Source organism: Gossypium raimondii, chromosome 12 (genome assembly GCF_025698545.1).
Source record: "Gossypium raimondii isolate GPD5lz chromosome 12, ASM2569854v1, whole genome shotgun sequence".
NCBI lineage: Eukaryota > Viridiplantae > Streptophyta > Magnoliopsida > Malvales > Malvaceae > Gossypium > Gossypium raimondii.
Window position 1 is genome coordinate 52,298,667 of NC_068576.1, and position 12,898 is coordinate 52,311,564.

At 32.4% G+C, this 12,898-nt stretch overlaps 1 protein-coding gene across 1 annotated transcript; it reads right to left on the bottom strand.

Annotated features, from left to right (window-relative positions):
• Positions 1-6,130: 6,130 nt before the first annotated feature.
• Positions 6,131-10,331, bottom strand: LOC105765058 ((S)-ureidoglycine aminohydrolase). Its single transcript, XM_012583958.2, has 13 exons — positions 10,157-10,331; positions 9,910-10,041; positions 9,716-9,803; positions 9,547-9,623; positions 9,431-9,470; positions 9,242-9,308; positions 8,771-8,856; positions 8,508-8,589; positions 8,201-8,257; positions 7,435-7,473; positions 7,003-7,073; positions 6,478-6,531; positions 6,131-6,359 (listed from the first exon to the last, which is right to left on the bottom strand). The coding sequence occupies exons 1-13, from the start codon at positions 10,206-10,208 to the stop codon at positions 6,290-6,292; spliced, it is 915 nt and encodes a 304-aa protein (XP_012439412.1). The 5' UTR covers positions 10,209-10,331; the 3' UTR covers positions 6,131-6,289.
• Positions 10,332-12,898: the final 2,567 nt, after the last annotated feature.

Below are 12,898 nucleotides of genomic sequence, written 5' to 3' on the forward strand. Positions count from 1 at the left end.
CTAAAGTATTTCAGCCACCTTTTTTTCTGTATAAGATTACAAACTAATCAGACGGTTGAGATATGGGTATTGGATTTTTAAAAAACCTATGAAGACAATAGTAAGCATATTCACACAACTAAAGTTAAAGTAAGGGAGTGGCCTTTATTTTTTCAGTGCTTTACAAAATGATTGGTACTTAAGTTGCACTCAGGAAGCTAGTAGGAAGTTCTTGATCCTTATGCTTTTTCCCATTGACCTCACTCCTCACCTCTCCCATTAAGTGTTATCAAAGCACCTTTTAATTAAACATTATATCAATAGGTGAAAAGTGTGTTGTTTTTATTATCAGAAAAGACAATTTACTAATGAAAAAGTTGGGGGAAAAAAAGAATAGTGAGAGAGTCATTTCCAGAGAAGCCAGGTGTCCCCTTTTTTATGGAAGGAATCAGCATTGCTAATACTTATAAATTTACAAGGTGCCTTTTAAACTATTCTTTAATGAGACTAGCTTTCTGGGATTTAGTAGCTAGGTTATGACCTATTAATAGTAATTAACTTATAACTTGCCAAAGGATCATGTACCTTAATGGTATATCCTTCTTTTATTAATTATTTGAAGGTTTTTTTCTATCTCCAATCTTAACATGCAAGAATGGTTCTAAGAGCTACTAAGCTATAGACAGAGCTTTCTGAGGATATGCATCAGACATTCTTTTAGGCCAAATGTGCTAAGGTTAGATCCATAATGGCAACCACTGACGATAAAGCATGAAGAGAAGAGACCTTCTCGTGATTCATGTTGTTATATAATATAAAGCAAGTGAAAGCAATTTGTTAGGGGAATGATATTTAACTTCATTGTCCCCATTCAATATTTTATTAGCAAAAGCCAGAATTCAAGGGTGGGAATGGATAGAAAATTGAAAAACAAAGGCCTCATACAACTCAATTCCAAAAATCAATAAAAAACTTGCCATGACCATGAAAATCATGGATTAGATTAACTTCATGGAGACTTAAAGAGGTTGTACCGGCTTGTGGTTCGAATTAAATATATATATCTCTTTAATAGAGTCTCGGGATTTGGAGATTTTTATACAAAGAAGGTTTCAATCTAAAGACAAGAAAGAGTTACAAATGTTAAGATTCGTCTCTTTAACTTAAGGGTGACAGCATATATGAACCACTTGGGTTAAGCCCAGGTTCGGTACATGAAGCATATTATATGGCAGCCATGAACAGCCAATCTAATTAATGGAATAATTACGTCACTCAGAATCTACAACTTTCCTATTTGAGTTCAAACTTTTATATAGTGGATTTTTTGAGACCCAACAATCAGCAGAAATCAGTATTTTATGTCAACTTTACATTATGGAAGCTCTTTATGTAATCACCTGCACAGCATACAACATGATAAATCTACTTTTTTTTTGTCTGTTTCTTGTTTTTTTTCTCACAGCTATCAGGGTTTCAGTTGGTTCTAAACGTTTCGAATCAACATTCAGATTAAGTGCACCCTCTCCGTAAGGGAGAAGAACGTATAAAATATTAACTATGATGTGATGAAATGAAACCACTAGCAGCAGCAATGTGTTAGTTTATGAACTACCTTTAAATGGTGGCATCTAGCAGGTACGGGTCAAAATCACAGCATTTGCAAACTGTTCCTCTAGGCTGTGTTTTCTAGCAAAAGAAAAAAAAAGTGTACGAAAAAACAAATAAAAGGACTAGGAAAAAGTACATATACAGGGAACAGGGAGCTCGAAAGTATCACAAAGAGTACTTACAGTTGTAATAAACTAAAAACTATATAGGATATACTAAATTGATTTCGTATAATAACAAGGTAAGATCTTGAGAATTTAATGTAGTTAATTTAGATGGTCTGCCATCACTGAAAAGAAACCTATTATTTCTACTAGCTGAACAAAAAGAAAATGGATTAAAAAAACTCTTCCATGGCCCGCATGCAGCTGGTTTTAATATTTTCTATGTCACATGCGCATCCTCGCCAATGGAAAGTGGTATCTATGCTTGATTTGCATGGAAAATCCACATTAAAATTAAAGAAGAGGTGGATTGACGTTCCATGCCTTGGATGAGCCATTGGTTTCTCCTTTTTCACAAGATTTTAAAGCCAAACAATATGCTAAGGAGAAGGCGGCAAAAGCAAACAAGTAAAGTGTAAAACCAAGAAAAAGGTCTCTGTAAAGTTCACACAAGACATTACTTTTGGGGCTGGACACCATAAGGCTTGAACATCACCTTTATTCTGTGCCTGCAATGACTGCTTTCAGCATCCATTCACTGAAAATAAAGTCTCAATCTTCAAAGGCATCAATGTAGTTGCCACTTCACTAATTAAACCAGAATGGGTTAAAATCTTCATATACTTTCTTGCATTTATCCTTCCCATGAACACCACTAAAACAAAATATTTTCTGTCCTTATGATAAAGTACAATTCCCTCAACTATCAATGCACTTCAGACATTATCAATTCACAAGTCATTCCCTTATGTGTAATTGGGAATTAGGGTTCCAAATCCACTATTGTCAACAAAAGGATAAAGATAACTGTAAATGTCAGGTAGAGCAACTTTTTAGGAATCTCTTTTGAGGGAACGCAGTTGTCAAGAATTGACATTTATCATTACTCATACCAAAAAAGAAATAACATCTGAACATTCTCCCAACTTTCATTGAACCAAAATCTAAAGTTTAGGTCCAATGCCACCTAGCATAATGTTTTCACAAATGAATATACACAAAGATATAATAACCTGGTTTACTTAGATCTCTCTATATGTTCAAAGTGAAAGCATGATCACAGATATAAAATGATCTGATCCAAACATATCGATATCCAACAATCAGTTGACCAGCTTATGAAGGTGGTTGGGCTTCACAAAGCTAATTATTTAGCTTTTCTAAGTGTGTATCTTTTTTACCTTCTTGTTCTTCAGAAACCAATAATATCAAAAGATTAACAAGATTGATAAAATCATTACACTTCAATAATCTTTCTTTGCTTTGATAAGTGGAGTTGAAATTAAAGTATGAAGAATACATGAATGGCTTCAATTTTTACGATTTCACAAAAATTCAATTCATCTGGAAAATCCGCATCAAGTCACAAACCTTAGTGCTCTTATTTAGCAAGAAGATATTAAGAATCTTAAATAGTTAGTGTTGTTCTATGGTGCTACTTGCTACACGTATATATGTAGAGAAACCTATTTGATTGAATAGGATTAGCAAACAAGCTAGTGATTTCTTTCCTCAAGAATCATTCCAAATTCCCTTTTTGGGTAGAGTTACACAAGTTCTAGTTATATAAAGTCTTTTACAAAGGAGTAGAATGTAAATGGATTGTGGCAATTCTCATAAATAGATTAAGGAAAGATTGATATAAGAAAGCTAGCTTAAGCATACATGAAACTTAAAAGAGGTATCTATATTTGAGTAAACATGTTATATTAAACTTATTTAAGACACTCAATGTACGGATGGTGTCTCTTTATCCCATTGATGGTTAGGGTAGCAAGGATATGAGTAATGCCCCTATTAGTTTTCTCCTTCCATTTAATACCATAAAAAGTTTCTAAAGACTATCCTGCGGAATTTCAATTAAGATAAAACAGCCATACAAGTCTCAATGGAATTTGATATTGAACTTCCCAAAAACAGGACATTAGCAAAGGCAGCAATAAGCCACTAGCAACAAGCATTTGAATATGAAACAAGAAATTTCTTATGATACTTTCTGCATTGCTTGGGGGAGATGAGAATAGATGTCTTTATGTTCTATGTTAACATGGAAGACAGACAATTAAAAATTTTCAATACTGCAAAAACTACATATATTCTGCAGAATCTTTGCTCACTCTTAATGGCCATTGGCATTTGTCAACAAATGCTTCTTTTTCCTGTTTAGGTCAAAAGTATTATTTTTTCCATCAACATGTATGTATGTGTTGAGCATCATGTTTGTTGATGTTTCAATTTCTCCAGAACAGACATGAAAAATTCAACTCAAGGAAACAGAGTTAACAACTTGTTCAAGGTGTATTCATAATGATGAAACCGTCTTCACATAGTGACTGCAATATGACACATTGAAAGGCTAAACTTCTGACAGAAGGCCAATAGATTTATATATCAAAGGCATAGAAGCAGTAACTGAGGATGGAGAGTAGAAGTAAAGAGCCAAAGATTGAAATGGAAATCTCTCTTAATAAAAGTTTGCAGTGATAAGTTCAGGTGGCAAAGATTATGCATAACTAAAAAAGTTGGCTACTACTAGTCAGTGGAGATGTTGACTAACAGGATTCGTGCCACAAGGGATAATCCCCTTCAATCCCATTGCTTACATTGATCAAATTTTTCGATTTCATGAAGATGAAATACTAACCTTTCTCAATGAAAGAAATATGAGCGAAACCTTTTGTTACTTAAAGGTTGTGTTTAAAAGTTAAAACATTAATATGAATATTGCTTTAGAATAAGTGTTGTCTGGACAGAGTTATTGGATGGGAATTTGATGTCCAAGAAAAGCTATTTGAAAGGAGAACTTTTGACGTATTAATACCGCTAATGATAACTTTAAGGAAAAAGATGTTTTTAATGAAAGAGAAAGATAATAAACTTTTGTTCCACAAAAGTAGATAATGTATATCATAATATTCCTCATTTGGAAAAGCCTGATTTGAGGCATCCCACCAAAGTGTGAGAGGAAATAGAAGAAAGGAGTGGTGAAGGGAATGGGTAGGTGGCATTGTTGGTGGAGGTAATAGTGATGGTGTTTTGTTTTTTTATTTGTGGGACTTAATCAATACTTTGGCTCCCAGATCCCAATAGCATCTGTCAAGAACCATGTGGATGTTGTTGAACCAGATCAAGGATGTCTATTGGCCTTTCAAAGGTTAAACACAGATGATAACCTTGTTAATTCAAACCCAAAAGTTTTGTACAAATGATGCCAAAATTCTCTTACAAGTTCAAAAAGAAAGTTATATTTAAATTAAGTTTATATTTGACTGGCTATCTAAGCATAAGTTTGGGTTTTAGCTAGTTTTTTAATTAGAAGGAATACGTTAAGCTTCACAAAGGTACAAGTAATTGAGTGTATCTGATTGGCTGGTTAACTGACAGACTTTAGAGTTCAAGTAGTTTCAAAGGGAATAAAATTTTCAGCATTTTATATATATAGTGGAGATAAAGTTGGATTGATAATTTACAGGACATGCTGCATTAAATCAAGCATTAAAAACTAATCAATCGAGAACTAGATCCCTATGGAATTTGACCACATTATTAAATTACAAATTAATATGTTAGTAGGGTCAATCTCTAAATTAGACATAATGCTATATTTGTTTCACAGTTTTATTGTTACTGTTTTGTCTTATAATTTTGTTTGCATGTTGGAAGTCAACTGCTAACAGTAATTTATAGTACCATCAGTTTACCTCAGTTAAGAGAGCTTCTATATAACTATTGATCAGGGTTACACTACTTTTCCAATGTTTTTCCACATTTTTCTAATTAATTAGCTGAGTTTTACATTATTTAGCTATCGCGTAACCTGTGGCCAGAACCCACCAATCTTCCATTTCACAAGCTATTTGATCTCAGTTTAAATTCTTGGGGAAAAAAAGTCCACTTTACTTTTCCAGCCACAGAAAATATTCTTACCATGCTCTACGAAAACTCAGAATGAGTATTAGATATGAATGAGATCTACTCAAATCTTTTGGTTTTTTCATATTCAAATTCAAATATATATCGGACACAAACATTTATAACAGAAGAGAGTCCAAATATAGATAAGCATATTTAGCAGTAACAAACTCTTCAAATTAGTAGACACAACTTTCTCAAACATTTATAATAATAAAGGGTCCAAATATAGATGAGCATATTTAGCAGTAACAAACTCTTCAAATTAGTAGACACAACTTTCTCAGAGTCTCATGAACAACATTTATCGAAAAACAGTTAGCCTACGAACTTAAAGTTCATAGATGCATGTTTTCCACCATCTTTTTTTATTCGTAGATTCACAAAACTGCAGCTGAGTCTCACTAGTGAAATCAAATTTGGAAGACAAGATTTAGACAAAATGACGATTTCACAAACAAATATGTTCTAGAAGTTGGGTAATCTAATGATGATATATAACAATAAAAGTGGATGCTACAATTAATTTTGTTTTTACAGGCCACAAATCCGTACTCTTATTCTGTAAGCATGCTGATTGTTATTTAAAACATCTAATCAAAATTCTACCAGTGCATATATGACTACAGTGGATTCCTATTTACATCTTTATACAGCAAATAACGTGACCGGGTTTTTCCAAGTGCAGCGTACCTGAAAATGGTAGCAAAATTTATCAGTCTTCAAGCCCATAATCAAATCTGCAGAAACTAAAGGAAGAGAACATTCTGACATCTTAGCAAGAAATTTTAAGAGTTTATTTTTTCCTCACCATTGCGGCACAAAAGGTGCCATCCATATAACGTCACCAGCTTGAACCGGATACCTATTTCACAATAGAAAACAGAGCAAAGTGATGAAAATGGGCTTTATGGCAGATACTGGTGTGAACAATCAGATGAGAACATGAGATATATTGACTTAGGAAGGCCTTAGCATGTTACTTTCAATGTTCTATTACTTGGTTAGAGCACGTCCTCTATGGTCCATGCAAGCACATTCCATGGAAGATGGCATATGACACATGCCAGAAAACACAACTGTATGCACTGAAAATATAAAAAGGAGAAAATATTCTTGTCTTCCCCATGTAGCTATTGATACCGCATGCCAAAAACATTTTTGAAAATTTTATATTCCATGATAAACACAAATAGCAGATAAATGTGAGATAGCCAGAACTATCAGGTTGCTTTCTAGAGAATCTTCACACAATGGCTCCCGGATGATAAAGGCAATATATAGATAACTTGTAGTATGCTTTAACAAGGTTTCAACAGTCATTTATGACTCTTACCAGCTATCACCCAAGCGATAAATACCCTGTCCCTCTAAAAGCAACAAACCATGTTGATTATAATGGACCTCCTGCAAAAAGCAAAAGGAAAACTTATCTCAAAAGATGCTCAACTATAAGGAGCACTGGGTTATTCAGCGTCACTGAAGTGTAATACAAATCAGAAGTGGATCAAAATGATTAATGAATGCACATGTTTAAGCCTAAAAATGTATCAAAAAGAAGAATTAGCAAACTTTAGCCTAATTCTGTTTACTTATAAGGTGTATTAGTCAACTTTATTTTTCCTTCTATTTTCTAGTTATGGTAATATATTTCCTGGTCTCTTTGCTTATAATCAGTTCTCTGATGACACATAAGTAACCAAAATAAATTTTAATACCAGCAATTATCAAATAACATAGTATCAATCATCCAGAAACAAAGGCTTACCTTCACATTAAGGAATTCTCCCGGTTGAAAATCCATAACCTATAATAAAGGGTCCAAAGTCGAAACGTCAGCTATAAAAACAAGAATTTATTGTCTTTATTTCAGTAAAGAACTCTTACCAATCCATATCATACCTAAGTAAACAAAGGAAATGATTCCAAGTTTTACATTTATTATGGAAATAATGACAAAATAGGATTTTGTTTCAATAACTGGAAAACAACTATCAATTGGTGAACCAAAGCAAGAATCTGAATGAAAAGTAATAATCAGAAACCAGTCCACTTCTCCCTCAGTAAGAAACTGGCAATCAAGCCCAATTCATAATTTACAATTATCATTTACACTGTAAACTGCATCGCTCTAAGGTGATAAAACTTACTGCATCAAATGTTTTTGGCTTTAACCTTGGAAGACCTAATATATGAAGGTTTATTATCATGTAATCCAAATTCTCTCACTGAGTGATTTAACAAAAAATGCATGCTAGTTTAGCACTCAAAAGGGAAGTTATATGAAGCACAAAAATGACTGTCAAATGAAACACGGGATTAAGGTTTGCAGCATGCATCCTTTATTACAATGAAGATTAATTTTCGTTTTTTAGGCATCCAACAAAAAGACAAAACTTAGTTTAGCATATATCTTTTTCAATCTTAAAGTCTCAACCAAACAAAATTTGGATTTTTGTATTAGCAAATAACATAGACAACATCATAGGCTAAATCAAGACAAGAAGTGAAATTGTGTAGTGACTATAGCTTACATGGATATTGAAGTCATAAGGCATTGATGCTGGAAGAAGCTTCCTAAGTTCAAACACCTGTGAAGTAAAGAAAGATCGTATGAGAAAAAAAATCCAGATATCATCATGTATATAAGTTCAGCGTCGGGAATCCTTCTTAAACTTTTGTATGGCAAAACAACCTCTTAAAAAAAACAAAATCAATATAGTGCAATGTGATTGAATCACTTTACAAATGGGGAAATGGAATTATTTCCATATGTTCAAATCTGGAACCTAGAATAAATACTGACAAAAGAGCAAATAAGAATAGGCAAAACTATATTACCTCACCAGGAGTTTCTAGAAGTGGCTGCTTATCTGTTGAACCAACAATATGCTCAGTGATGTGATTATCCAGAAAGGCATATCTACAAGGGGCAAGTAGCACATGCTAAGAGAACTAGATATTAATAATTAAGAATGTAGGACTAGTACATCATCCCAATAAGCTTTCTAAACGTGATTAGTCCTGCAACTAGTGACCTTGGTGTCAGAATATACTAATAAGAGAAGTTTAACAGATACACAACATGATGTGTGATGATGTACCTCCGTTCAAATACTACAAGAGTAGCAGAGCCATCACACTTCAGAGAATGATCAAAATTAGGAGGAAGATAAGCATATGAATCCACCTGCATAACAGAGAGAATGACATCAAGCTTTATATTTCAATTAATGTATACATCCCCCCCCCTTCTTTTTTTTCCTTTTCTAAATTTTTGGTATTAAGAAAAACTGGAATGGAGATACATTTGTTTATTCTTGTGAAAAAACTTGAAAGGTTCTTTTAATACAAATAACAAGGTACTGCTGATCTGAAACTACAAAATAAAACTAAAAGTAGGGGAAGATAAGCTGTTAACTTTTCAAATATTATTAGAGAAAGCTACGCCCTCTAGCACATGGAAAAAATTTGATGCCTCTACTAGAACATTGTAAAGGGGATCATGCTAATTTTATCGGTACTATTGCATTCATGACATATTGGTTAGTAAATGTAAACGGAGCATCCTTTACCACCAATTTGTTGCTAATGCCAGATGAATTGGTGAGAGTGACAGCACCCTGAGTCACAAATATGAGCCTAAGAACAAAGATATAATGGGGATTAAAACTCAACGCAAAAAAATAAATGGACAGTGTAATTGTTATATTTGAGTCTTATCAATTTCTGCTAAAACTAAAAGACAAACAAAAACTCGCCACCTCTCCACATCATTAGGGGGAAGCCCTGACCTCGAGTTTTCTGCAAACAGATAAACAACAGTGTATTAAATCATGCACTTTGTTCCAATAGAACTAACACTCATATAGGATCAGACCTTGCATTTTTGCCAGATACATCACGAAATGTGAACCAATTGCCGGTGTTATTAAATATGCTCCCAGTGTATTTGTCCTGTTAAAATAACTCGAATCAATATACCCACGCTAACAAAGTCAAAGATTTAAAAAATAAAAAAAGTTTAAATCTAAACATGAGTGAAATACCAATCAGGCAAAGGACTGAAAACATGACTTTCTGGCGTTATTAACGCATGGTCCCTTCTGTAAACACTACGAGTGAAACCAGGTAAGTCTGCAAAGAAACCAATTTAAACTTGGAAAGTAAACATTTGTATTTCCCTTGTAGGCTGTAGCTGTCCAGAATTTATCAGAAGAAGCTAAAACTAACATAAACTAACCTTGGAGATGCGAAGGAGACAGGGTTGGGCTAGTGACTTTCCAGTACAAAGGTTTAGAGGAACTATCAGTTTGGTCCAATATGGAAGGAGCGGAACAGAATCCTTCATCACCCAGTACTTGGTTGAACACACCTGAGAAAGCAAAGGAAATGCGCACACACGCACACACACACACACACACAAAAAAACAATAAAGATCGGGATGATTGAAGTTTATAGTGGATAGGAAATCATAGGAGGAAAGTACTTGTTAGAGTGAAGGATAAAAGTAGAAGTCGAGGAAGAGAGGGATTCTGCATTTTCTTCAGCGTATTTCGTTGTCGTATGGATTAGGGGAAAGGGACAAAATTGGACTGAGTACTGAATGTGTTGTGTGATTTAGGATTTGGAGTATGACCCTTATTTTTTACAGGAAATTCTGAAACTCGCAAAGTTGTGTTGGGGATTGAGTTGGACCCCCACTTGTTTTGTTTTATTGCTAAACTATAAAATTAGTCAGTTTTGTTTACATTAAATTATATTTTAGTCACTTATATTTAAAATTTACTTTCTAGTTACTTAAATTATCGTTTTGTTACAAAGATATCATTCTACCATTAAGCTTCGTTTCTTGTCTAATAATAGTCCTACATGGCAGTCCAAATAGATTTTAAATGTCAACTTAAAATTCTTACATGGCAATCCAAATTAAATTTATTTAATTAAAAACATATTTTAATCGCAACAACTAAACATTCAAGTTGGCATTTAAAACCTATTTGGACTCCCACGTAAGACTGATGTTAAGGAAGTAACGGAGTTTAACGGTAAAGTGAACACTTCGTAACAAAATGATAATGTAAGTGACTAAAACGTAATATTTCAAACATATGTGACTAAAATATAATCTGAAGCAAACAAAAGTAATTATTTTTGTATTTTTTTAAAAAAATGACTATTTTTTTTAGTTTACCCTTTTTTTTCCCTTTAATTCTCTTTTTCTTTTTATTTTACATTAAGAAAGATTAATTGTTTTGGTCAACATTTGATATTAATCCTCGTAATTTGTTTAAATTATGGATTTAGTTCTTATACATTAATTTGATCAAATTTAGTTTTTATATTTTTCTAATTTTGAATTTCCATTATAACTGATTCTTTTTGTGGAGTAATATTTGAAAATAGCAAATTGACATAACATGACATTATAAATGTAATAATATGTTTGTCAAGTTAGATTTTGAAAATAGCTTAACTTAATGACTTCAAGAGTTATTATTTAGCCAAAGACTGGAATTTTAAAATTAATAAAATACAATGACTAAAAATAACCAATTTAAAGTGGCATAGAAACTAATGATAGAACTTAACCTTTTATTTTTTACTAAGAAAGACTAGTTTATGAAGGGAATAAATGCATGTATTTATTTTAAATGATGATCCACTTACACTAACATAAAAATTTAAGTGTTTTTATATTTTTCATAATTTTTATAGAGTTAATATTTTATATGCACGACAAGTATTAGTATCTTAATAAAATCAATTGTTAAATTATTAAAATTTAATTGTATAAAAATTAATTTATTATTTTAAAAATTAATATATATTATTAAAACTAAACGTCGATAATGGTAATATAAAACAATCGCAAAGTAATAAGAAAATAAAAATAAAAATACACAAATTTTACTTGAAAATCCTTTCGAAAAAAAATCTATCGGCAGAAGATGAGAAATTTACTAATATTGAAAACCAAAAAATCTTATTCTAATCAATGTCAAATAGAATAAGTATAGTTCTATATGGATTCTACTTGTGCGATATGGTCCGTACACAGATCTACTTATTTTGCTACTATTTTACTGATTGTTATTTATGAATTTCATGTTTTCTAAAAAATAAAAAGATTGATAAGTCAAAGTGATGGGTTCTCTTTCAATAAGTGTTTGGCAATAATCTCTATATCGAAGAAGATGATCTAATCAAGAGCAATAGGCAAATCAAGTAGCCTTCTGCTCTTACAAAACTCTCTTCCTAATGGTCCAAAAGTTTCTTATAAGGGTTCTCTAAACCTTAAACTAAAGAACAAGAAGTTCATATCATAATCAATGGTTATCGATGATAAATCTTTTTACGAAAATATAATGCTTTAGACAATATCGAAAATGAATAAGAAGGGAAAGTTGAAGACATTAACATTACTTTGAACTTTGATGAAAAGTTGCACATAATGGACAAATTCAAAGTCTATTGTTGTAAAAGTTTTTGGCAATACTGGGAATATGGGTTCATTTCAAACCATATGACCTCTATTTGAAGCCCTTCAAGTAAGCTTTTTTTTTTTAACTGATTAAGGCTTGACCATTTCATTATAAGGATAAATGAATGTGTTGATTGTAATAATGTCATTAAGAACGAACCTTGGTTTATTGAAAGTCATTTTATTATTGTTTGAATATAGGAATCAAATTTAGAGCTTCATATTACGATACAAGTATCTCAAGGAAAGTTGGTGGGTGCATTGGCTTCTTATTCAAAATATAGTCACACTATTGATGGAGAAATGGGAAAATATTACGCACTTGTGTGTTCAACTCAATCTTAAAATATCTTTGTCAAGGTTTTTTTAATTATTGAAGGCTTCAAATAGCCTATCATCTATGAGGGTTTAAATTACATTTGTTACCAATGTAGGAGGATAAACCATATTGTACCAAATGCTCTTTAACCCTTCTGAATCTTTCATTGACTATTCTTGTGCAAACCTTACTACAAGTGTTAATGTCCTTAATAAACCTCAAAACATTAAAGAATGATATGCTCTATAGATGCTTGTCTAAAGGAAGAAAAAGAAACTCTCGTTTTCCCATGCATGCAGTGGTTGCAACGAATGTCTCATCCTAATTAAATGACTTTGAGAATACTTTTTTTTTGTCATAACCCAGGTATAGTAGTGATTAATCCCCTTGTTACAGGTGCTCTTAAAATAAATAAACGAGTGACCATG

Coding starts and splice junctions, on each gene's coding strand:
- LOC105765058 (XM_012583958.2), bottom strand. CDS start 10,208: ATGCAGAATCCCTCTCTTCCTCGACTTCTACTTTTATCCTTCACTCTA. Junction 9,804..9,909: donor GTCTCCTTCGCATCTCCAAG/GTTAGTTTATGT, acceptor GTTTCTTTGCAG/ACTTACCTGGTTTCACTCGT. Junction 9,624..9,715: donor TTCAGTCCTTTGCCTGATTG/GTATTTCACTCA, acceptor TTATTTTAACAG/GACAAATACACTGGGAGCAT.